Source organism: Bos javanicus, chromosome 1, assembly GCF_032452875.1.
Source record: "Bos javanicus breed banteng chromosome 1, ARS-OSU_banteng_1.0, whole genome shotgun sequence".
Taxonomy (NCBI): Eukaryota; Metazoa; Chordata; class Mammalia; order Artiodactyla; family Bovidae; genus Bos; species Bos javanicus.
The window spans coordinates 70445869-70470624 of NC_083868.1; the positions used below are offsets into that span (position 1 = coordinate 70445869).

Genomic DNA, 24756 nt, shown 5'->3' on the forward strand with positions numbered 1-24756 from the left:
CTTATTTTCCCTGAAAGCCCTGTGATAATAACTGCATCTGAGGCAGATGCTTTGAAAGGGATGCTAGCTCTCAAGACCTAGTGCAATCACCCCTTTTGTCCGTGGTTCCATCACTAGAGTCAAATCTCAGAGGGTTCCAGGCTCGTATATAACTCGGATGACTATAACTTAGAAGGACATAACTTACATTCTAAAAGAATTACAAGACTTTACTGATATATATTGGCATAAGCCCTGGAGACAGGTATGAGAATGGATTCTAAGGTTGTTGGGCCAAGGAAGGTAGAATAGAACACTGGATTAGGTCGAGTTCATTGATGTGGACCTGTTTACTAGAGAGTCTGGATTTAATGTGTTAGCTTGTGCAGCTGGAGGTGACTCTTAACAGTTTGCTTGATTGGTTAGTTAAAACCTGGACTCATTTAATTAAGTGGAGATGTCAGTGCTTCTTTGCTATAATGGAGGAGAGAATTCAAAAGACTTAGGGAGATAGGAATACAATGTGAATTTATCATGTGTGGTCTAACACCAACTCAAACACCCACCTGTAACAAGTTTCTGTGAGACACTCCTTCCTAGAAGACAGTTCTTTACTAATGCATCCAGTTCAGTTCAGTTCAGTCACTCAGTCGTGTCTGACTCTCTGTGACCCATGGACCGCAGCATGCCAGGCCTCCCTATCCATCACCAACTCCTGGAGTTTACCCAAACTCATGTCCATTGAATCAGTGATGCCATCCAACCATCTCATCCTCTGTCATCCCCTTCTCCTCCTGCCTTCAATCTTTCCCGGCATCAAGGTCTGTTCAAATAAGTCAGCTCTTTGCATCAGGTGGCCAAAGTATTGGAGTTTCAGCTTCACATCAGTCCTTCCTATGAACACCTAGGACTGATCTCCTTTAGGATGGACTGGTTGAATCTCCTTGCAGTCCAAGGGACTCTCAAGAGTCTTCTCCACACCACACTTTAAAAGCATCAATTCTTCTGCACTCAGCTTTCTTTATAGTCCAACTCTCACATCCATACATGACTATTGGAAAAACCATAGCCTTGACTAGATGGACCTTTGTTGACAAAGTAATGTCTTTGCTTTCTAATATGCTGTCTAGGTTGGTCATAAAATTTCTTCCAAGGAGTAAGCGTCTTTTAATTTCATGGCTGCAGTCACCATCTGCCGTGATTTTGGAGCCCCCAAAAATAAAGTCTGCCACTGTTTCCCCATCTATTTTCCATGAAGTGATGGGACTGGATGTCATGATCTTAGTTTTCTAAATGTTGAGCTTTAAGCTAACTTTTTTACTCTCCTCTTTCACTTTCATCAAGAGGCTTTTTAGTTCTTCTTCTCTTTATGCCAAAAGGGTGGTGTCATCTGCGTATCTGAGGTTATTGATATTTCTTCTGGCAATCTTGATTCCAGCTTGTGCTTCATCCAGCCCAATGTTTCTCATGATGTACTCTGCATATAAGTTAAATAAGCAGGGTGACAATGTACAGCCTTGATGTACTCCTTTTACTATTTGGAACCAGTCTGTTGTTCCATGTCCAGTTCTAACTGTTGCTTCCTGACCTGCATACAGGTTTCTCAAGAGGCAGATCAGGTGGTCTGGTATTCCCATCTCTCAGAATTTTCCAGTTTGTTGTGATCCGCACAGTCAAAAGCTTTGGCATAGTCAATAAAGCAAAAATAGATATTTTTCTGGAACTCTCTTGCTTTTTCAATGATCCAGCGGATGTTGGCCATTTGATCTCTGGTTCCTCTGCCTTTTCTAAAACCAGATTGAACATCTGGAAGTTGATGGTTCACGTATTGCTGAAGCCTGACTTGGAGAGTTTTGAGCATTACTTTATTAGCGTGTGAGATGAATGTAATTGTGTGGTAGTTTGAGCATTCTTTGGCATTGCCTTTCTTTGGAATTGGAATGAAAACTGCCCTTTTCCAGTCCTGTGGCCACTGCTGAGTCTTTCAAATTTGCTGGCATATTGAGTGCAGCACTTTCACGGCATCATCTTTCAGGATTTGAAATAGCTCAACTGGAATTCCATCACCTCCGCTAGCTTTGTTCGTAGTGATGCTTCCTAAGGCTTTGACTTGACTTCACATTCCAGGATGCCTGGTTCTAGGTGAGTGATCACACCATCGTAATTATCTGGGTTGTGAAGATCTTTTTTGTACAGTTCTTCTGTGTATTCTTGCCACCCTTCTTAATATCTTCTGCTTCTGTTAGGTCCATACCATTTCTGTCCTTTATTGAGCCCATCTTTGCATGAAATGTTCCCTTGGTATCTCTGATTTTCTTGAAGAGATCTCTAGTCTTTCCCATTCTGTTGTTTTCCTCTTTCTTTGCACTGATCACTGAGGAAGGCTTTCTTATCTCGCCTTGCTATTCTTTAGAACTCTGCATTCAAATGGGTATATTTTTCCTTTTCTCCTTTGCTTTCTGCTTCTCTTGTTTTCAAGGTATTTGTAAGGCCTCCTTAGACAGCCATTTTGCCTTTTTGCATTTCTTTTTCTTGGGGATGGTCTTGATCCCTGTCTCTTGTACAATGTCACGAACCTCATTCCATAGTTCATCAGGCACTCTATCTATCAGATCTAGGCCCTTAAATCTATTTCTCACTTCCACTGTATAATCGTAAGGGGTTTGATTTAGGTCATACCTGAATGGTCTAGTGGTTTTCCCTACTTTATTCAATTTAAGTCTGAATTTGACAATAAGAAGTTCATGATCTGAGCCACAGTCAGCTCCCTGTCTTGTTTTTGCTGACTGTATAGAGCTTCTCCATGTTTGGCTGCAAAGAATATAATCATTCTGATTTCGGTGTTGACCATCTGGTGATGTCCGTATGTAGTCTTCTCTTGTGTTGTTGGAAGAGGGTGTTTGCTATGACCAGTGAGTTCTCTTGGCAAAACTCTATTAGCCTTTGCCCTGCTTCATTCTGTACTCCAAGGCCAAATTTGCCTGTTACTCCAGGTGTTTCTTGACTTCCTACTTTTGCATTCCAGTCCTCTATAATGAAAAGGACATCTTTTTTGGGTGTTAGTTCTAAAAGGTCTTGTAGGTCTTCATAGAACTGTTCAACTTCAGCTTCTTAGTTAGGGGAATACCTGCACCCTTGAAAAGCCCTGTGCTTGCTTTCTTATGTAGGCCAGGTAAGACCACAGGTGATGCCAGTCCTGATTTCAGTGGAGTTGGTAGGATCATGGAGTGCCAGAGGACATGTGGCTGCACTTAACTACAGGGAGGTACTGGGATAAAGCAGTACTTGAGCTATACAGCAGAGAAAAAGTCCAAATCTAGTAGCCAAAAACTTGATTTGAATCACCACAATGAAGAGTCGTGGCCTCTCACCCAGGTTCCAAACCAAGTAAATTCACAGACCCAGAGCCCCTTGATTGAGGGCAGCAGGTCCCCCTGAAGGTGAACTCACTAGCGACTGTTCACTTGTACAAGTAATGCAATTGAATCTTCCTCTAAGCCTTACCCAAGGGACCTACTTGTTAGAGTGACTATGCACTGGAAAAAAGAAAATACCCAGACCTTTTGAGGTTACTGAACATTGGCTCTGAATTGATGCTAATTCCTGGGGATTCAAGACAACACTGTGGACCCTTCTCAAAATGGGTGATTATGATGGTCAGGTGATAGATGGAGACTTAAGTCCGATTACTCTGGGCTCACTTTTCTATGGATCTACCCTATGGTTATTTTCCCCAGTTACTGAACATATGGTTGGAGTAAGACATACTTGGTAACAGAATTTTCACCTTGGCTCCTGATTCATGGAGTGAGGGCCATTATGATAGGAAGGGCCTAAGAGAAGCCATCCCTACCAAGATAGTGAACATAAGCAGTACTGTAGTCTCAGTGTAACTGCTGAAATTAATGCCAACATCAAAGACTTTGAAGTGGAGGTAGTGACATTGATCACATTCCCATTCAAGTCAGCTGTTTGGCCTGTGCCATTGAATGATCTTGGAGAGTGACTGTGGACTAATGTAAATATAATCGAATGGTGACTCCAACTGCAGATACTGTTTCAGATGTCATATCTTTACTGGAGAAAATCTTGAACAGCAGCTATTAACTTGACTAAACTCCCTGTCTCCAAACTCATTTCGAAAAAACTGCAGAAACAGTTTACTTTTACCTGGCTGGGCCAGCAGTACACACTCACAGTTGCATCAGGGCTGTGTCTGCTCTCTCTGCCACATTACGGTCGCAGAGATCATTGCCTGCTTTGACTTTCCACGAGACCCCTAGTAGCTTACTGCGTTATGCCGATTCTATCTGATGAATAGAAGCAAGGATTTTAGATGACTTAGTGAGACACATGAATTAGAAGGTGGGAGACAAACTAGTTTTGATAATAATTCTGTATCATTATCATTCAGTTAGGGGACAGAAACCACATTGGTAATTTGAGCAGGGAACATATTAAGAAAAGAATCATTAACTGCTAATAAGGGATTGGCTAAAAAGGAAGGATACAAGAGAACTCTAGGGCTGGAGGACAGTATCCAAGGGAGGAATAAATATTTGCTTTGTTGCCTGGGTCAGAGCTGGTTTACAGCTAGTGGGGTAAAGCTGGCAAGCAGGGAACTGTAGACTGTGTTTGGCAAGCAAGACTCTGTCTGTTGTGTTAGTAAAAGTTGGTGAACAAGTGCCCTTGAGTATGCCACGTCCATGACACCATCAGCTGTGCCCAGAAACAAAGGAGGAAGCACATGGGAACCAAGGAGAGAAGCTCCTCCGTCATGTCCCTCTAGCACCCTCTACTGACAAAGCTGAATATTGTGCCCGTTTGCAGAAAGAAGTGTTCGCTGCAATCATCCAGTCTTACAAAGCTGGTCAGTGAAGGATGATTTGGAATTGAGAGGCAATAAATTGATAACTGACACAAATGGGGATTTTATGACATTTAGGCTGTAGGTTTATGGTAGGTAAGCCTTATCAAGTTAATAAAGTTTCCTTTTAGTCAAATCTTGCTATGTTTTTTTTTTCTTCTTAATCAGGAATGAAGATTGAGTTTTATGAGATGGATTTTTTTTTAAATCCATTGAGAAGATATGATTTCTTTTAATGTGTTAATAAGTTAAAATATATTAGTAGACTTGTTGATGTTGAATCATCTTTAAATTTGGGGGATAAATCTACTCTGTTCATAATTTATGATTCTTTTACTAGACTGTTAGAATTATAGATTTTTATTTTGTATTTATGTATTCCATAAATGAGATTATTCTATAGATTCATTTTTGGTGCTTCTTTGTTGCACTGTGATCAGTGATGCTAGCTAGCTTAATAGAAACAGAACAAAATAGATTATTACCTGTTCCTTGAAACTGGTAAAATTCAGTCATAAATAGTCTGGTTGGGTAAAGGAGAGATGTTTGGCTCCCTTTTCTGTTTTTTAAATGATTATTGATGTCATTGCTTAAAAAAACTTTTTGAGTCATTTTTGGTAACTTACGTCTTCCTGGAAATAATCCATTTCATCAAAATATTCATTTTGAATTTATTAGTACAAAGATAACGCACTGTAGTCTCTTACAATTTAAATTTGCTTTTATTTCTGAACTTATCTTTTCCATCCTTTATTTTTAAAAGTTTGTGTCTTCTGTGTTTCTTGCTAAGACTTGTCAAAGGTTTGACCACATTTTAATGTTTTTTTCTTTTCCAAATAGAAGCTTTAGCATCCCTGAAGTTTCCCTCCCACCCCATTCCCAATCAATAAACCACCAATCCCCCCCCAAAGTAACCATTATTCTGACTTCTTTCCCTATAGAACAGTCATGCTTGTTCTTGAACCTCATATACATGATTTCATACAGTCTATACTGTTTCATGTCTGGCCACATTTTAATGTTTGTTTTTTTTTCTTCCAAATAGAAGCTTGAGGAGAAGCTAGAGTTCTGGATGGAGAAATTTGATAAGGACACAGAAATGAAACAGAATGAACTAAATGCCCTCAAATCTGCTAAGGCCAGTGACTTAGCACACCTTCAAGAACTTGCAAAGACGGTAAGGAAGGGGGAGTCTCAATAGCGTTAAGGCAGAGCTCGCAGAAGTGGGTGGGAGCTGAGCTGCGTAGCTGGGGTACAGTTTTTGGTCATGAAGTGGAGGTGTGCCTGTCAACCACTGGGATTCTTTTCCGATGATGATGATGTCCTCATTGATGGGACAATAACAGCAGCAGCCAACACTTGAATGGGTTTAATCTGGCCTGGGCACTTTTCTAGTATTTTACTTTTTTTTTTTCAGTCGTTCAAGTTGTGCCCAACTCTTTGTGACCCCATGGACTATACAGAATACTGGAGTGGGTAACCTTTCCCTTCTCCAGGGGATCTTCCCAACCCAGGGATCAAACCCAGATTTACATACATAACTTATTTTAACGCTATCCAAAACCCCTTGAGCTAGATACTATTTTAATTTCTACTTTAAGATCTCTGAAGATAATTTATAAATGATTTATAAAAACCTTCTGATTATGGTTTCATCATTGAATAAGTGTAGAACTTCTCAAATTTCTTTTAAAGGATGGTTATTTGTAGGTGTGCCTTCTATTAGTTTTTTATTACATTATTTTGATGTCATTAGCCACATATCAAAGTTAGTATTTCATTTTTATTAGCAAACTTTAAAGCAAATTTATTCAAGCTGAAAAAATTCGGGGGACAATTATAAAGCTAATGTGAATACTGACAATATAGGAATAAAGTAAATCTCTTCTTTTTTGGAGGGCTTAATTTGGTATGGTTCATTTTAAAGTTTTTAATTAAAAATGTAGGGCTGGGGAGTTCTCTGGTGGCCTAGTAGTTAGAATTCTGGGCTTTCACTGCCTTGGCCCTGGGTTCAATCCCTGGTGGGAGAACTGAGATCCTGCAAGCCATGTGGCATGAACAAAAGAAGAGGGTCTGGGTGGGCCACAGCTTGGCTGGGTCCTGTAACACATGATTAATGTCTACTTTTGCAGATAAGGGAATATGAACAAGTCATCATTGAAGATCGTATAGAAAAGGAGAAGACCCGGAAGAAGAGAGAACAGGATGACTTGGAATTGAGGAGCATCATAAAGGTACAAAACCATACTTTGCATCTTGGGGCCTTTTCAATTCTGTAACTGGCCGAACACTGAGGAATGCAAAGCACCTCTCGTTTATTATCAAACACAGAGCAGGAGATCTGTGAGGAAGCATGACCTAATCATTGGAATTTGCCATAGTCTGTGGTGCAGGGATACAGTTAGGAGGACATGCCCCCCCCAGTTTTTAATCTTGGACGGAAGAGGTGGTTAACAGTGGAAGCAGAGCCTAGACCTTGTGCCCAGAGGTCAAACTTATGAATACTATTTCTAATCAACAGAGCTCTTAAAAGAATTTTTTAATATCCCACTGCTTCTTAAGATCCTATTTATATTAGCGAGACTATCTGCTAGGTTTTGATAAGAGCTTTTCTCAAAAAAGGTGAAAGGGTAAGTAGTAGTTCAGAAACAAAAATTTTATATGAACTTGTATTTATTAGTGATGATGAAACTGACAAGTTAGATTGTGGGAAATATTTTCAAGCAAATATAACATCAGCTGCACTGAAACTGTACTGTTGAGGATTGCCCCTCTCTCTGAAAGAGCATCTGTTGAGGCCCTGTGGTGTGCAAGCTGTGGCTTGGGATGTGTATAAGGGGGTGAACTAAGGAAGTAAGCTTTAAAGTGTAATACATTCAGGACCAGGTATTTAAACCCAAACTTGAGCTTTCCATTAGGAGAGAGTCCGATGTATAGTTAGCAAGTGTTTATTGAGCTTCTATAGTGTTTTCTATTTGTTGAATTTCCTCAATTTAGAGCAAAACTGTAAGAAGTAGCTGAAGACCATTTTTGTTTTCATTAGTGGATTTGCTCTGTCTTTGGAGTTTAGTCTGATTTTAAAGCAGCCCAGACTGTATTCAGAACAGTTGTATATAATGACCAAGATATTCAAGGGAGCTAACTAAATCCTTTTTGAAGGTGAGTTTTGATCCTTAAACTTCTATTTCTGCTTTATTGACTATGCCAAAGCCTTTGACTCTGTGGATCACAATAAACGGTGGAAAATTCTTAAAGAGATGAGAATACCAGATCACCTGACCTGCCTCTTTAGAAATCTGTATGCAGATGGCGAACAAACACATGAAAAGATGCTCAACATCACTCATTATCAGAGAAATGCAAATCAAAACCACTATGAGGTACTATTTCACACCAGTCAGAATGGCTGCGATCCAAAAGTCTACAAGTAATAAATGCTGGAGAGGGTGTGGAGAAAAGGGAACCCTCTTACACTGTTGGTGGGAATGCAAACTAGTACAGCCACTATGGAGAACAGTGTGGAGATTCCTTAAAAAACTGGAAATAGAACTGCCTTATGATCCAGCAATCCCACTGCTGGGCATACACACTGAGGAAACCAGAAGGGAAAGAGACACATGTACCCCAATGTTCATCGCAGCACTGTTTATAATAGCCAGGACATGGAAGCAACCTAGATGTCCATCAGCAGATGAATGGATAAGAAAGCTGTGGTACATATATATACACAATGGAGTAGTACTCAGCCATTAAAAAGAATACATTTGAATCAGTTCTAATGAGGTGGATGAAACTGGAGCCTATTATACAGAGTGAGGTAAGCCAGAAGGAAAAACATAAATACAGTATACTAACGCATATATATGGAATTTAGAAAGATGGTAACAATAACCCGGTGTACAAGACAACAAAAGAGACGCTGATGTATAGAACAGTCTTATGGACTCTGTGGGAGAGGGAGAGAGTGGGAAGATTTGGGAGAATGACTTTGAAACATGTAAAATATCATGTAAGAAACGAGTTGCCAGTCCAGGTTCAATACACGATACTGGATGCTTGGGGCTAGTGCACTGGGACGACCCAGAGGGATGGTATGGGGAGGGAGGAGGGAGGAGGGTTCAGGATGGGGAACACATGTATACCTGTGGCAGATTCATTTTGATATTTGGCAAAACTAATACAATTATGTAAAGTTTAAAAATAAAATTAAAAAAAAATAGAAACATAAAAAGTGATTGCATATTGAAAAAAAGCAGTTGTCCCAAAGCAAATGTTTTTCAATAAAAAGATATTTTTTATCTCTTTCTAGAAATCTGTATGCGAGTCAGGAAGCAACGGTTAGAACTGGACATGGAACAGACTGGTTCCAAATAGGAAAAGGAGTATGTCAAGGCTGTATATTGTCACCCTGCTTATTTAACTTTTATGCAGAGTACATCATGAGAAACACTGGGGTGGAAGAAGCACAAGCTGGAATCAAGATTGCCAGAAGTATCAATAACTTCAGATATGCAGATGACACCATCCTTATGGCAGAAAGTGAAGAACTAAAGAGTCTCTTGATGAAAGTGAAATAGGAGAGTGAAAAAGTTGGCTTAAAGCTCAACATTCAGAAAACTAAGATCATGGCATCTGGTCCCATCACTTCATGGCAAATAGATGGGGAAACAGTGGAAACAGTGGCTGACTTTATTTTTCTGGGCTCCAAAAATCACTGCAGATGGTGACTGCAGCCATGAAATTAAAAGACGCTTACTCCTTGGAAGGAAAGTTATGACCAACCTAGATAGCATATTCAAAAGCAGAGACATCACTTTGCCAACAAAGGTCCGTCTAGTCAAGGCTATGGTTTTTCCAGTGGTCATGTATGGATGTGAAAGTTAGACTGTGAAGAAAGCTGAGCGCCGAAGAATTAATGCTTCTGAATTGTGGTGTTGGAGAAGACTCTTGAGAGTCCCTTGGACTGCAAGGAGATCCAACCAGTCCATCCTAAGGGAGACCAGTCCTGGGTGTTCATTGGAAGGACTGATGTTGGAGCTGAAACTCCAATACTTTGGCCACCTGATGTGAAGAGCTGACTCATTTGAAAAGACCCTGATGCTGGGAAAGATTGAGGGCAGAAGGAGAAGGGGATGGCAGAGGATGAGATGGTTGGATGGCATCACCAACTCGGTGGTCATGGGTTTGGGTGGACTCCGGGAGTTGGTGATGGATAGGGAGGCCTGGTGTGCTGCAGTTCATGGGATGGTAGAGTCGGACACGACTGAGCAACTGAACTGAACTGAATCAATCATTAGAGATTGAAATGCACCAGGAAACCTATTGAATCATCTATAGTTTATCTGCACATTTTTGACTGAGTTACCTACAGTTCAGGCAACTAGCATCCCTTTTGGAGCAAATGGTTTTTAGATTTGGGGAACTTGAATGTTCATAAAGAGCAGCAGTACAAGGTAATCAGGTTTCTACATGCAAAGGAAAGTCAGGCCTAATCAGATTCCTTTTATTTTTACTCCTTGAGAACTTTAGAGTGTAGGACTTCAAGCTGCAGAACAGACTAGCACTGCCTTAAGGCATGCTTGGCCATTTCTGTGTCTCAGATACCATCTTCACAGAAGTTAGTTTATGAAAAAACCATCCCCATGCATAGAAGGAAAATGCAGCTTGTCAGGCATACTACAAAGTATACTCACTTCCCTGTTCTCTTTCAGCTCCAGGCCTGGTGGCGAGGCACTGTGGTGCGGAGAGAAATTGGTGGTTTCAAAATGCCTAAGGACAAAGATGACAGCAAGGATGTAAAAGGAAAAGGCAAAGAGAAGGACAAGAGGAGAGGCAAGAAGTGACCGAGTTATCTTTTCTGTTGGTGCTCTGGAGATGGGAAGGAGGACCTGAACGGAGTTAAGAAATATCTTTCACAGATTAACTCATCTATGGGTTGTTTCTTATTTGGATACTCCTAGGTGAGGCTTGGTTACACTAGGTCACTTTGCCTGCTATACTAGTTTTCAAACCCTGAATTAGGATTATACTGTGACTTAGGGCTTCTTCATAACTTGAACCATCCCCCCTTCCCCCCCAAAAAAAAACTGCTGGGAATATGTATTTTTACAAGTCTTGTGAAGATTCCTTTTGCTCTCGCTCACCAGACCAAAAAAAAAAAAAAAAGCACACAATCTTAGTTATAGTGATGCATTAAAACGTCAGTAATTTCCTGTAACATCTCTGATTCTGACTATTCAATTTGCCTATTGTGAAAAATGATAGTAGTAAAAGCAAAAGTGAGGTGTTCAGTAGGAACTACAAGGTGACGTTTCACTGGCACCCCACTCCAGCACTCTTGCCTGGAAAATCCCATGGACGGAGGAGCCTGGTGGGCTGCAGTCCATGGGGTTGCAAAGAGTTGGACATGACTGAGCAACTTCACTTTCACTTTTCCCTTTCCTGCATTGGAGAGGGAAATGGCAACCCACTCCAGTGTTCTTGCCTGGAGAATCCCAGGGACGGGGGAGCCTGTTGGGTGCCGTCTATGGGGTCACACAGAGTCGGACATGACTGACGTGACTTAGCAGCAGCAGCAGCAGCATAATACATACACAGTAAAGTTTTAATAAAGGTTGGTGCTTGCCTTTTAAGTTTATTATCACTTTACTGTTTTTTTTTAATGGGGAATGTCACATAAGAACATGTATCTTACTATAAACTGCTTCAGCTCCTTTTCTGGGAAATAGGTAGGGATATAAATGATAAATGGAAGATAGAAATGCGATGTCAGGATATACAACCCATACATAGGGAAGACAGAAGATACAGGTCAGTGGGGAGATGAGTTTGGAGATATTTTTGGTTAAGTGAGATACTAGGGCCTATAGCTGCTTTGCTTATTACTCAATGACTGTCATCTTATGGGGTATTAAGACTGAAAAAGGTAACACATGTGAAAATCCTAACCTGTGCCTGGCACAAGCTTAGTCATGTTCTTTTAAAAGAACACAAGCCCACTCATGGGGTCACTCTTGGCTTGATTAATCAGAACAGAACTGTCTTGGAACATTAAGACAATTACAGAACAGTTGGAAATTTCTGAGAAAAGCTTTCCAGATATGTAATATTTCAAAATTAAGCCATACCTAACTCCAAATATAAGACAATACTTGTATCTACACTTCCTTTAAAAAGTACGTTTTGATCTCAAGGGGCTATTATGAGTTTCTACCAATGTTCCATCAGAGAATTTACCCTTTTATTTCCCAAGGAAACCATGCTTTAGATATGAACATTTTCACATCAGCCTTTAATTTCATGCTACTGAAGTGTTGTCTTTTATTTTAATGTCAATATGTAAAGTGGCATACAGGCAATTTAAAATAACATACATGATACTGACATATTTATTCTTAGAACTTATGCATTATATTTACACACATACAAATATAGGACAGTGTTTTACAAAATTTTTTTTTTACTAATTACACGTTTATAACATTTTCAGAAATAAAATGAAATCTGCTATAAACCATCTTATTGCAATATGTATAAAAAAAGTTTCTAAATATCCATGTTTTCCTTCATTTCTATAACCATTTAAGCGCTTAGTTTTAAAAAATTCATCATACTCATCAGCATAGTAATCTATCATTAGTCATTGCTGGACTGTTACCAAGTAGAGAAATCAGACTCCTGATTAGCTGTGAAGCTATATTTTCAAAAGCTATTAAGGAAAGTGACCTACAGCTACTAAGTGTCCTACTCTATTCTAGTCAAGTATAGAGGCTCCTCCCATGAGTTGTTTCCAGAGAAAATTGTTTGGAGTGCTAACCTAGTATGAGTTTGAAAGCCCAGAAACCTGTTGGCTTAAAATCTCCACAGTTGACAGGGGCCCTGGTGGGCGGGCACTCAGCCTTTTCTTCATTCACGCTTCAGTGCTGGGACGCTCGCTGCTTCAGTAGGAAGCTCATAAATGGTCAGGTGGATGTGTTACAAAGTCATCTTCAGCTTATGTTAGAGTCTAGCAAGGCTAAATGTTAAATTTTCTTTCCAGCTTAAAAAAAAGAAAAAAGGTACATACAAAATACTGAGTACAAAAATTTTCCAACATGACTTGTTTTGCATCTTGACATAGAAAAGACATTTAATATATTTTATATTTTTCTTTCATTATTAACCAAAACTATACACAAATATTTTCTAACAATTCAAACATAAATTTGAATTAGTTTGGTAAAATATATGAATAAGGTTTCATGCTAAGTATAAAATTTGAAATAAATTAAAAAGGTCCAATTATTCCCATGGGAAAATTAGTCACGAATGTTGCATTGTGTATGTTGATTGGGATTATTCCTTGCACAATATGTGACAAATAGTGGCCTTTGCTGAGTTTCATTTCAAATTGTTCTCTATAATCTGGAGATTATACTGAGGTTTAACACTGACTAGAAGTAAAAATACTTATGGTTAAAATTCTAAACAAGCTGTATGATTGGTGGGTCTGTTTGGAACTGTAAATATAATGGGGTCTGGCTCTAAGCACTTAAAATACTTTTTACTTTTGTAAAGACCCTGAAGGATTGGGCTTTTGAGCTCAGATGTTTTGTATTATATAAGGTTAAACCTGTGATGACAAGGAGAAAACATTACTTTGACCAGATACACAACATGACTTTATCCAAAGTTACTTTTAGATGCTGCTACATGATAAAAAAGAGAGGACATTATGCTTAAATATGCACACTGGTAAAGAAACTCCAGAACAATTAACAACAGGAAAAAACTTAGATAACTAGTATCTTCACTTACTCTATTTACTTGGTTTACAAAGGCAGTGAATACCAGAAGATACCACTGACAACGAAAAGGGGCTCAAAATAGAGGGGGAAAAAGACCCAAGTGGCTTAGATTTGAATAAAGGTTTTGTGTTGTCTGAGCCTTGGGTCATTTTACTACACTCACAGTTTAGTAAATAAGGCACTGGTGGGGGAGCTAGATGAAAAGACAGCAGCTGTTTTAAAATGCTACAAGTGCTTTAATTCAGCTATGGAAACTGGCCCTTAGCTGAAAGAAATGTAAGAAATTTGGCTTTTCCTTTATTTTCACAATCATCCGTTAGTTGGGGAGCTGGAAGTGAATCTGCCGTGTGTGACTGGAAGATGTTCGCAGATCCAGGCATCCTGGTAGCAGCTTGGGGGGAGGGGGGAAGGGGTGCGCTCAGAGAAGTCAATACACAGATGCAGAGTGCCACGTGCTACCAGCCTGAAGATGTGGAACCTGTGTGTAGAGTGCTTGATTAGAGTAACAGTGGGATGGTATATGGGTCCAACCTCTGAGTGGTGCTAGGGGGAGACCTAGGACACTGGCCTTAAATACCACAGTATTTGTTTCATTGGTTCACTATACAAAATCTGGAGTGTTTACATTTTTTTTGGACAGTCCAAGTATAATATAGCTTTTGATCTTCAATGTGGCAGAGAAACACAGTGGAGTCATCACTCCCCCAAATTATACAAATATCTAGTTTGGAACAATGGTCTTCACTACAGGGAACACCTGGAATGGTTGTTGAAATGCAGATACCCAGGCTCACTGTAGACCCACTGAATGGGAATTTGTATTTTAACAAATTCTCCAGGAGATTCTAATGAACAACCACATTTTGAAACCTGTGGATTCCAGAGGGCTTGGAAACAGGTGAAAATAAAAGCATGTCTGTGCCTTCCAGAGAGCCAAATACCCTTCCAAGAAGTCAGTCTTCAGTATTTAAAAGAGCCCACTCTAGAAAAGCACAGCCAGGCTGGGCGTCAGTGTTGGAATGACTTCATTACTTCTCAGTAATGAAGTTTCATTTGTGAAAACCAACCATGTCTTCATAAACAATTCAATGCAAGTTGATATAACCTCCCCTAAAATGGAGAAATGAAGCAAAATATTCCTGTCAGGAATCATGGAAACAGTCCCTTTTGAGAACACGTAAGCGCTTTGTTAAGCAGATGGCGGGCAGCAGCAGTCACGCTGTCCTGTTCCACTTTGGCCAGGCCAATGCCCAAGGTGCCGGGAGTCCTTACACAGCAGATAACTGGTGCTGCTGCTGCTGCTGCTTGGGTGGGGCAAGTTCCAGGAGAGCCTGGACCGTCATGGCAACCTGGCTCAAACCTTTCTCTTCTAAAATGTGGAGAGGCAAACATAATTGCTCCTGAAATGGGACAACGTGACATAAAAACAAAAGAGAAAAGAGGATGAATGTCACAGAAGTGAAAAGAAAAAATAAGCATCTCTTCTTTCCCTCATAATAACGAATTGAGATATGAAAAGTCAGTAGCTGGGAATCGGAGCTCTGTTCAGATGAGTTATACAGAAATGGTACCTGACACTCACTGTCACTTTTTTATTATTATTATTAATACAACTAAAAATACATACAGATTATTTCGAATATCAGAAAATAAACAAGTCACATACACTTGTACTAACAGAGGATAAACATACTATGATGGAGTAAAAGCAACATCCTTCATTCCTGATGAATAAAAAAGCAATGCAGATCAGATCAGTAAAATGAGACAGGTGAAAACAGAAAAACCGTTCCAAGTTACCAGATGGCTTAAGCCTAAAGATACAATATTGTAGGAGAAGGTGCTTTGGAAATTACAAACCACAGGAATGCAAGATAGTTTCATGGCATAACTCAGACTGCATGAGACAGGAATGGCCATTATCTACATTATAGTCCTGACTATGAGAATCAGGGTTGTCATACCAGACAGGCATCATAGAAAGAAACTGAAGTATATTCTTGAGATTTAGATGTATTTGAGAAAATCCCCCCCAGCCCCACCACACTGGGTAATTTATGGAAGGTCCAGTTTGAATCACTTAAAAATCTGAATTATAGAATTTAAATACAGTAATCATATCTGAAAAAGTGTTTCATATCCTAGTATTTAATGGATTAAATTATGCTGGAGAACAATGATGTGAGTTTAGTCAAGAACATCTTAATGAACATATATCTGAAAAGTGTTTACATATTTGCTTAAGGAAGTTAAACTGCTTCTTTCTTATTTACCTCATTAATGTGTTTGGTTAATCCTTTCATATAAGAAAAAAAGGCATATCATAATAACATCTATCACTGATTAGATGAAAGAATGATTACTCTCAAGGGAATGAAAGTGGAATTCTGGCTCTACTGAAGACGTGACTATACATATTTATTAAAGAAGATTTTCCTCAGCTTTTCACTGGCACTTAATACAGAAAGTGTTACAAAACCAGTTGCAATAAAAAATATAACATGTATGTATTATGAGCAGTTATTGGTATTCTTGTGTTACTTTCTTTTTCTTTAATACTTACCTTGATAAAACAAGATAAATGGAATCTTTTGATCTTATAAAGCTAGCAATGTTGTGTAAATCTTTTGAGTGCAACTGCAAGTACAGATTAACTATACTTAATATGAACCTGCAGAGTGTTCTGCTTTTGGGGGAGACACGTATTTCCTCTGAGGCAGATTTCTTGATCTCCACTTTCAGGAGTGCCCAGTGACTGTGAGCCCGTGGTTTAGACATTCCCTCAGTGGCTTATGCGTTCCAGATGCACATTTGCCTTCCAGCTGACTTATGCACCATTACTCCCTCCAAACAACACACCACACCATGTGTATTATCAGTGGTTTTTTAAAGGGACAAAACTTGACAAAACTGATCTCTGACTCAGACACCTTAAAAACAACGTCTCCCCCAAACTCTGAAAGGCACTACTACTGTATAAAACTGAACTTTTCAACACAGTGTTTAATGTTCCAGCATTGACAGTAAACAGTTTTTAATGTATTAAACATTTTTCCCGTTTAATATGAAAGAAACCAAAGCAATCAGATCCTCAGACTGACTTCTACATGATGTTATTATGTTCCTCACAATCTCCCTTCATACCTGAGTTCAGTTGTCCAATTTTGTTAACAGAGTTCAGGAGATTCCTGAATGTTCAGAAACACTGTTTATAAGAACCAGAATCTGAATGCAATATAAAGTGGTTGCAAGCATTAAGGCTAGAGGCTAATATACTAAACATTCTGAAAGAGACAATATTCATTGCCTTGGGTACAAAACAGAGATTGCTGCCTAATACTTTACCTGCTAGTGTTCAGATATAATCTCAACAACCTATCAAATACAAGTTTACCTATTAACACAGTTCAAATATATTAGAAAATACATAAATTCCAATTTTAAATTCTAAATAGGATTCCAGAAATGAAGTTTAACAAAACATAGTAAATGTGCTGACAGGTGCCAACCCCTGAAAGGGCAGCTCCAGATACTTGGCTTCTGTGCTGTTTTCAGTGTGGGCTCAGAATAGCAATCTAGGGAACCAACATTATCTTTGGACTGATCATCCTAATCAAATTAAAATTATTAAGATTAAATGGCCAGTGCCTTCCAGATATCCAGACAGCAAATAATTATTAGGTGGGTCTGTGCCTACTAATAAAAAGAGATTTCAGGATTTTAGGATTTCAGGGCACAGTTCAATATGGAGATCTAAGTGACCAGGTGCCCTCCCAGAATAGAAAGAGTACAACTGTTTCCTTATGAATAGCTGCTAAAAAATTCAGCAAGTCATAATTTTAATATTTCTCACAGTTTCAGTACTTAAGCTGTGCTGAGACATGGAAAAATGGCCAGATGGAAATTTTACTATGCCATTTGGAAACAAACTTATAGGTCATATTTTAACAACAGGCTCAGGATTGTATTAGTAGAACCTGCTCAGCATTCATGATGAGAAAAACAAGGCCTCTCAGGCCAGGAGCAGAGAAGGCAATGGCACCCTACTCCTGTACTCTTGCCTGGAAGATCCCATGGATGGAGGAGCCTGGTGGGCTGCAGTCCATGGGGTCGCTAACATGACCGAGCGACTTCACTTTTACTTTTCACTTTCATGCATTGGGGAAGGAAATGGCAACCCACTCCAGTGTTCTTGCCTGGAGAATCCCAGGGACGGGAGAGCCTGGTGGGCTGCCGTCTATGGGGTCGCACAGAATCTGACACGACTGAAGTGACTTAGCAGCAGCAGGCCAGGAGAATGGATGAATGAGCAGAAGAAAAAGTGCTGATCTTTTTACTCTGTTAGCATCAAAAATGCTTCCCAGTGTCATGAACTGCTCATCTGGGGACAAGAGGACAGGATTTATCTACTTTATTGATTAGCTCTTTGATGGCCAGAAAAAAAAAAGCACATATGTAAATACTTTTGAATGAGAAACAAACCTCCTTTACCAAGCATAGGAATGAGGTGGAAAAATCATTGGAATGCACTCTTTCGGCTAGAGGGGGAAGATCCAATAATAAAGCATACAGAGAGTTAACATTAAAGTACAATAAAATGCCACAAAACCCAAAAGCTGGATAGATAGAGAGACAAAACTGGATTCTTCTGAATGTGCCCCAAGAGAAAGTAGTGTTTCAACAGTTCTTTTTACGCTGAGGTTTAGCTGAAGGATGTCAGAAGGGGAACAAAGATTGTCCTGTCCAAAGTGTGAGCAGGAAAGGAAAACAGAAAAACAAAGTCAGTGGATCAGAAATACAGATTTGAGTATAGAATTCAATATGATCATCTCAATCATATTCAAAGAAACATGCCCTGTAACATTTTTTACTATGATGAATCAAAATAAAATGCTGAAAAACAAAACCACAAAGAATCCTCTATGTGCTGGGCTTGATATTACTACTAAATAGCAGAATAAAATTGTTGGTGCCTAGTATGAACATTCAGGATAAAATAAACAGAGGTGGATGCTGACTTAGGATTATATGAGGCCTGAGGGTGGTGAGTGGGTGAGGCAACCTCTTTCTTGGCTCCTTCTTCTGCAATTAACAAAAAAAGAATAGGCCAGAAAGCAAGGACAAAACCTTGGGGTGAACAGAAGAGGGGGAAGTTTTCAGAGAAAGCCAGGTGAGTCATGAAGGTTCAAAGAATGAAGAAAGTATGATAATCAAGGGAAATTTATTACCTGGAAGTCAGGTTGTACTAAATGACTTGGTGTTTCTCTAAAAATCAAGTCCAGTTTACTAATTATTAATCTAGAGTTCTAAAGGGCCTTAGAGATCATCCACACCCTCCAGTTTATAGATTAAGCAATTAAAAGCATTACTGGACTTGGTAACAGTAAAACATTCTTTCACACGTAACAGATAATAACTCTTAGGACATGATATACTGGACTCAGAAGTTTTTACCACTCATTATAGTTTTTTGAATGCATCATATGATAAAAGAGAATATCCATATCCCTAGCCTTATTGGAGGTTTTCAATAGTCACTGGTATTCTTCAGTGTTTCATAATTTAACTTGTAAACATATATACTGAGAAGGGAAATCGTTCATCTTTACACGTGTTTTCTGGACAGAGGATCTGACAATTTTTTCAATACTATATGTTATCTGTTTTCAAATGATCATTATTACATCCCTGATTTTATTTACAAGTCAAACATAGCAGGTGGTTGTATTTAGGTAAAGGTCATAATGCCCAGAAATAGGAGAGAACAAATGGAGAAGACGTATAGGTTTCTTCTCCTCTTCCATGGCAGAAGGACCTGAGAATGTGAGTTTAAAGCTATGAGTTTGTATTTATTCATTTTCTTCATTTCGTTTTAGGCAAACAATTAAGTGTTTTAGCAGAAGTAGCAGCAGAACGGGAACGCATCTAAAAGCGGTAGTGACGGTGGTGGTGAGGCTTGGGTGAAAGGCAGAAGTGGAGAAGGATATGGTGGCCCGCGTGGAATGTCCACTTCCTCTTTCTGGTGAAGGAGAGGGATAGGAGGGGGGATGTGTCAAGAACTCCAGTCTAAAACCACCTTGGAGAAACACCCAGTCTTTTAAATTGCATTTTTTTTCCGTCTCCTGCCTTCAAATAAAAACTGTTAACCACTGCTTGGCCAATAGTGGATTAACATGCATGCTTTAAAAAGCATACTGTTATACTGTAAAGTGATTATCAGACAATTTAAAATAAATTAAAAAAATAAAAGGCACACTGTTTTTGATTTTGTTGACTGATGGCAGTTACATTCTGAAAGAATTTCAGTGTATGGACTTTAAATCTGAGACAGATGATGGTCCTGTCAAGTTCAGAGTGCGTGTACACTGTAAGAAGTCCTTTAACAGTCTGACACAGGCTAAGTGTGCCAGTATGTCTAGCTGTGTGGGGCCGTTTTCAGCACCCTTCTCTCTAGGTGTGCACTGCCTCTTTTTAATCACTCCTAGTCTCCCTCTGGTTCCCATTCCCTGCACCAACCTGTGCCACATTCTCTTATTCAAAGACACTGTGCTAAGAAACTGGGGAAGCTACTGGGCATGACTGTGATGGTCAGGTAGGAACAAATTAAGTAGGCATAAGGGAAACCCTGAATGTTAAACTGTACAAGGGAATATTAGAAGCTGTCTGTTAATATGGAGAAATGTAGGCTATTTATCTAGAAATCTTATTAATGCTCTCAATATGTTTAAATACGGGTTGTTCTAAAAGAGATGATAAGCCTTTAAAAATCAGTACGATATTCAGATGACCAATTTGCTTTGAATTTGTCCACAGGAACAAAAATGATCCTTGCTATCACTAAATGTGCATTTCAGTTATTTTATAACTCAGCTTAATAAAACAAAAAAGAAAAAAGTGAAAAGTAAGTAGTAGAATCAAAATCTACTTAATAAAAGGAGAAAAAACACTCATGGGAGTTCACGCTGCCTAATGCAGCTGCTCTGTGTAGCTGGGCTCGCTTCCCCTTTATAAAAACGCTGAAAGGGAAAGGCGCCCATTGGAAAAGTGATGCTATGACCTTCTCAATTCAAGTTAGTTAAAGAATGGTGAGCTGGGTAAAACGAGTCACTGTCAGTGAAAGCCTTTGGGGCAAGAGCCCAGCTTCAAGAGAAACAGTGGAGTTGTTGAGTCGAGGCCAATACTGGGTTTCTGACAGCTAATTAAGGTGATAGAAAAGAGTCATGTTTTTCTCTTTGAATACTGGACAAAATATGGTGACAAGAACTGTAATGGTTGTGATGAATGAAGAAAGTATCAAATGGTACCAGTTTTTATTTCTTTAAATTTATCTATATATGTCATTATATATAATATTTTTTAAGAATACCACACTTAATTGTTTTTTAAAGGGTAAAAGTTTAACTATTTGTACCATTAAAGGGCAATAAAGCTATAACTGAGGAATCTGGAGGCAAAAAAACCCTCAAGAGCAGGACCAGTGCCTAAAAATGGCCTCCTGTATATTCAATTCCAAAGAGCTTTAGTAGGAAAAGCTGGTAAAATCTGTAGCTTAGTCAACAACGCTGTCTAGGTGTTTATTACTTTGGATGACATACTATGTTTATGCTTATGTTAACAGTCCAGGAACCTGTATATAGTTGAATATACAGGTGAACTGTATATTGTCATCTATCTGTGCCATTTTTGCAACATTTCTCAAAGTCTAAAGTTATTTCAAAATAAACATTTTTTAAAAGTATTAAAGCAAGTGTTAAAAAACTGAAGCCAACTGAAGCATCCTTAGTCTAAGAAGCACATATTCTGAAGCATAGCCTTTACTGTGTATGAAGTTGTCTACAAGTCAATGAGCAAGTGGGGATATTTAGAAAATTTCAAAATAACTATTTTTGATTACTTGGCACTAATTACTTACTATAACATTGAAGTTAATTAATATGTATATTATTTCTTTGCTGGGTTCTTGGAAATAATTAAGGAAAACTGATCAAAAGCATAATGACTGACTGTAGTAATACAATCATGTTAGTAATTATCAGCTTAGCACAGTACTATCCTATAAGATATTAAATACTGGCATTTCTAAAAGATTTTAGGAATGTAATACCCAAATTTATTTATTTCTTATGTAAACATAAGAAATAAGATTTATTACCTGAGGTACACCGATTTTTCTGCAAGCTTCTAGAAAATTCTCCACATTTCGTCTACATTTTGCCATTGTTAATTTAGGCTGCAAAACAAAGAAAACAGTATTATTAGCAAAGTTTAAAAAAATTTGCTAACTAAAAACACTCCTGCCAGTGGCTTCATAAATTCAATGTTCTAGATTGGAGGGTTAGCAAACTTTTTCTTAAAGATCAGATAATAAACATGTTAGGCCTCAGGGCGATATGATCTGTTGCAACCATTCAAATCTGCTAAGAGACTGAAAGCAACCATAGGCAATATATAAACAAGTGAGTGACTGTCCTAATAAAACTTTATTTACAAAAATAGGTACTGGCCTATGGCTCATAGTATGCCACTCCCTACTTTATAGACACTGGGCTTTGATTTTTATAAAGCAAGTACTAAACAGAGAAATTTTAGGAGGATGGCTGTCCGATTTTTTTCCACTTTAAAATATACACCAAAGAAAATGTGGAGGAATAGCAAAATCAATTACCTACAGGTAAGTCAATCAAGTATAATCACAGTTAGCACTTTGGTTCATTTCTTTCAGTCTTTTTAAAGAAAATAATAATAATAAAATCAACAGCCTTTGCCCATAAATATACTACAGATGTATCATGTCGCTATTCAATGATTAAATTTAAATATTTGAATTTTAAAAGATTGGATTAAAGAACCATTTTCCAAAAGGTGAAAATTTCCCATAGGAAAATCACTACTAAACTTGTTTTTCTGAAAATATCTCTGATGACTAGAACATAGCTGCACTGCATGACCTAAAGTGATAAATTTTTTTTGCCAAGTGGGTTATCTTGTGAGAAAGAAATATGATCCCATTTCCCAAAGTGGTTAACAAACTCAGCTGTTCAAATTCATCTGCTGGTTTAAGCATCAGGCATGGAAGCCAACATCTCACCTAGAGCCAGACATTCTGGAGTCCAAAGCCAACTGGGCCTTAGGAAGCATCACTATGAACAAAGCTAGTGGACGTGATGGAATTCCAGTTGAGCTATTTCAGATCCTCAAAGATGATGCTATTAAAGTGCTGCACTCATGCCAGCAAATTTGGAAAACTCAGCAGTGGCTACAGGACTGGAAAAGGTCAGTTTTCATTCCAATCCCAAAGAAGGGCAATGCCAAAGAATGTTCAAACTACCGCACAACTGCACTCATTTCACATGTTAGCCAAGTAATGCTCAAAATTCTCCAAGCCAGGCTTCACAGTACATGAACCAAGAACTTCCAGATGTACAAGCTGGATTTAGAAAAGGAAGACGAACCAGAGATCAATTTGCCAATGTCTGTTGGATCATAGAAAAAGCAAAAGAATTCTGGAAAAACATCTACTTCTGCTTCATTGACTGCACTAAAGCCTTTGACTGTGTGGATCACAACAAACTGGAAAATTCTTCAAGATATGGAAATACCAGACCACCTTCCTTGCCTCCTGCGAAACCTGTATGCAGGTCAAGAAGCAACAGTTAAAACTGGACATGGAACAACAGACTGGTTCAAAATTGAGAAAGGAGTAAAGCTGTATATTGTCACCCTGTTTATTTAACTTATATGCAGAGTACATCATGTGAAATGCCAGGATGAAGTACAAGCTGGAATCAAGATTGCTGGGAAAAATATCAATAACCTCAGATAATGCAGATGACACCACCCTTATGGCATAAAGCAAAGAGGAACTAAACAGCCTCCTGATGAAGGTGAAAGAGGACAGTGAAAAAGCTGGCTTAAAACTCAACATTCAAAAAATGAAGATCATGGCAAATAAATGGGGAAACAGTGGAAACAGTGACAGACTTTATTTTCTTCAGCTCCAAAATCACTGCAGATGGTGACTGCAGCCATGAAACGAAAAGATGCTTGCTCCTTGGAAGAAAAGCTATGACCAACCTGGACAGCATATTAAAAAGCAGAGACATTACTTTGCCTACAAAGGTCCATCTCATCAAAGCTGTGGTTTTTCCAGTAGTCATGTATGATGTGAGAATTGGATCATAAAAAAGGCTGCGTGCCAAAGAATTGATGCTTTTCGATTGTGGTGTTGGAGAAGACTCTTGAGAGTCCTTTGGACTGCAAAGAGATCAAATAGTCAATCCTGAAGGAAATCAATCCTGAATATTCACTGGAAGGACTGATGCTGAAGCTGAAGCTCCAATACTTTGGCCACCTGATGTGAAGAGTAGACTCATTAGAAAAGACCCTGATGCTGGGAAAGATTGAAGGCAGGAGGAGAAGGGGATGACAGAAGACAAGATGGATGGATGGCATCACTGACTCAATGGACATGAGTTTGAACAAGCTCTGGGAGATGGTGAAGGACTGGGAAGTTTGGCGTGCTGCAGTCCATCAGGTCGCAAAGAGTTGGACATGACTCAGGGACTGAACAACAACAAAACTTAATGTTATACCCCTGTTTCTTTGATAAACAAGGTCCATGTGTTTAATTTCTCTAAGTGGTTTAACATTTATAAAATAGTTTTATTTTTCCTATATGTATTTTACATGCTTAAATGAAAGGTACTCTGTTTGAGTGATCAAGATAAAGATCCTCAGTCACCTGTACTCTCAAATTTCACTTTCCACATGAGCTCCTTGCTACTTCCTAAGTATTTCCCTGGAATATATGAAGAATGACAGACTTCTTTTTTATTATTAAAAAACATTATGTTTCTTAACTCAGTTGACAGAAACTGGGAAGAATGCCAAGTATGAATAAGCCCTTCCCTTTCTGGCATGGCCAAATAGCATGCCAATTCCTATTCTCTTAATCACCACCTCAGGACCCAAACCAAGTCTTTCAAGTCTTGGAAGCATAGTTGACTTGGCAGTACTGTTACTCCTCTTTGTCTTTTCTACACAAAGCCGAAAGCCTGTTTTCTGAGGTCACTAAATAAAAATTGGCCACCTATTTTCCTTAGAAGCAAATGCATGACTCTATTT

At 38.8% G+C, this 24756-nt stretch overlaps 2 protein-coding genes across 17 annotated transcripts in view; one reads left to right on the forward strand and one right to left on the reverse strand.

Annotated features, from left to right (window-relative positions):
- The window catches only part of IQCG (IQ motif containing G), a 55779-nt gene extending 42875 nt beyond the window's left edge, over nt 1-12904 (forward strand). For 4 of the 5 annotated variants that reach the window (XM_061411248.1, XM_061411278.1, XM_061411239.1 and 1 more), the window contains 3 exons: nt 5892-6023; nt 6979-7080; nt 10558-12904. In XM_061411248.1, the coding sequence (XP_061267232.1) occupies nt 5892-6023; nt 6979-7080; nt 10558-10689 (366 nt within the window). In that variant the 3' untranslated portion in view covers nt 10690-12904. Of the gene's footprint in view, nt 1-5891; nt 6024-6978; nt 7081-9155; nt 9713-10557 lie in introns of those variants that run through there. The other variant, XM_061411256.1, reaches the window with a different exon arrangement.
- LRCH3 (leucine rich repeats and calponin homology domain containing 3) overlaps nt 12120-24756 on the reverse strand; it is a 107618-nt gene continuing 94981 nt past the window's right edge. For 6 of the 12 annotated variants that reach the window (XM_061411175.1, XM_061411133.1, XM_061411149.1 and 3 more), the window contains 2 exons: nt 21785-21862; nt 12120-18371 (listed from right to left, as the gene is read on the reverse strand). In XM_061411175.1, coding sequence (XP_061267159.1) covers nt 18171-18371; nt 21785-21862 — 279 coding nt within the window. In that variant the 3' untranslated portion in view covers nt 12120-18170. The remainder of the gene's footprint in view (nt 18372-21784; nt 21863-24756) is intronic. The other 6 variants (XM_061411194.1, XM_061411165.1, XM_061411183.1 and 3 more) reach the window with 1 other exon arrangement.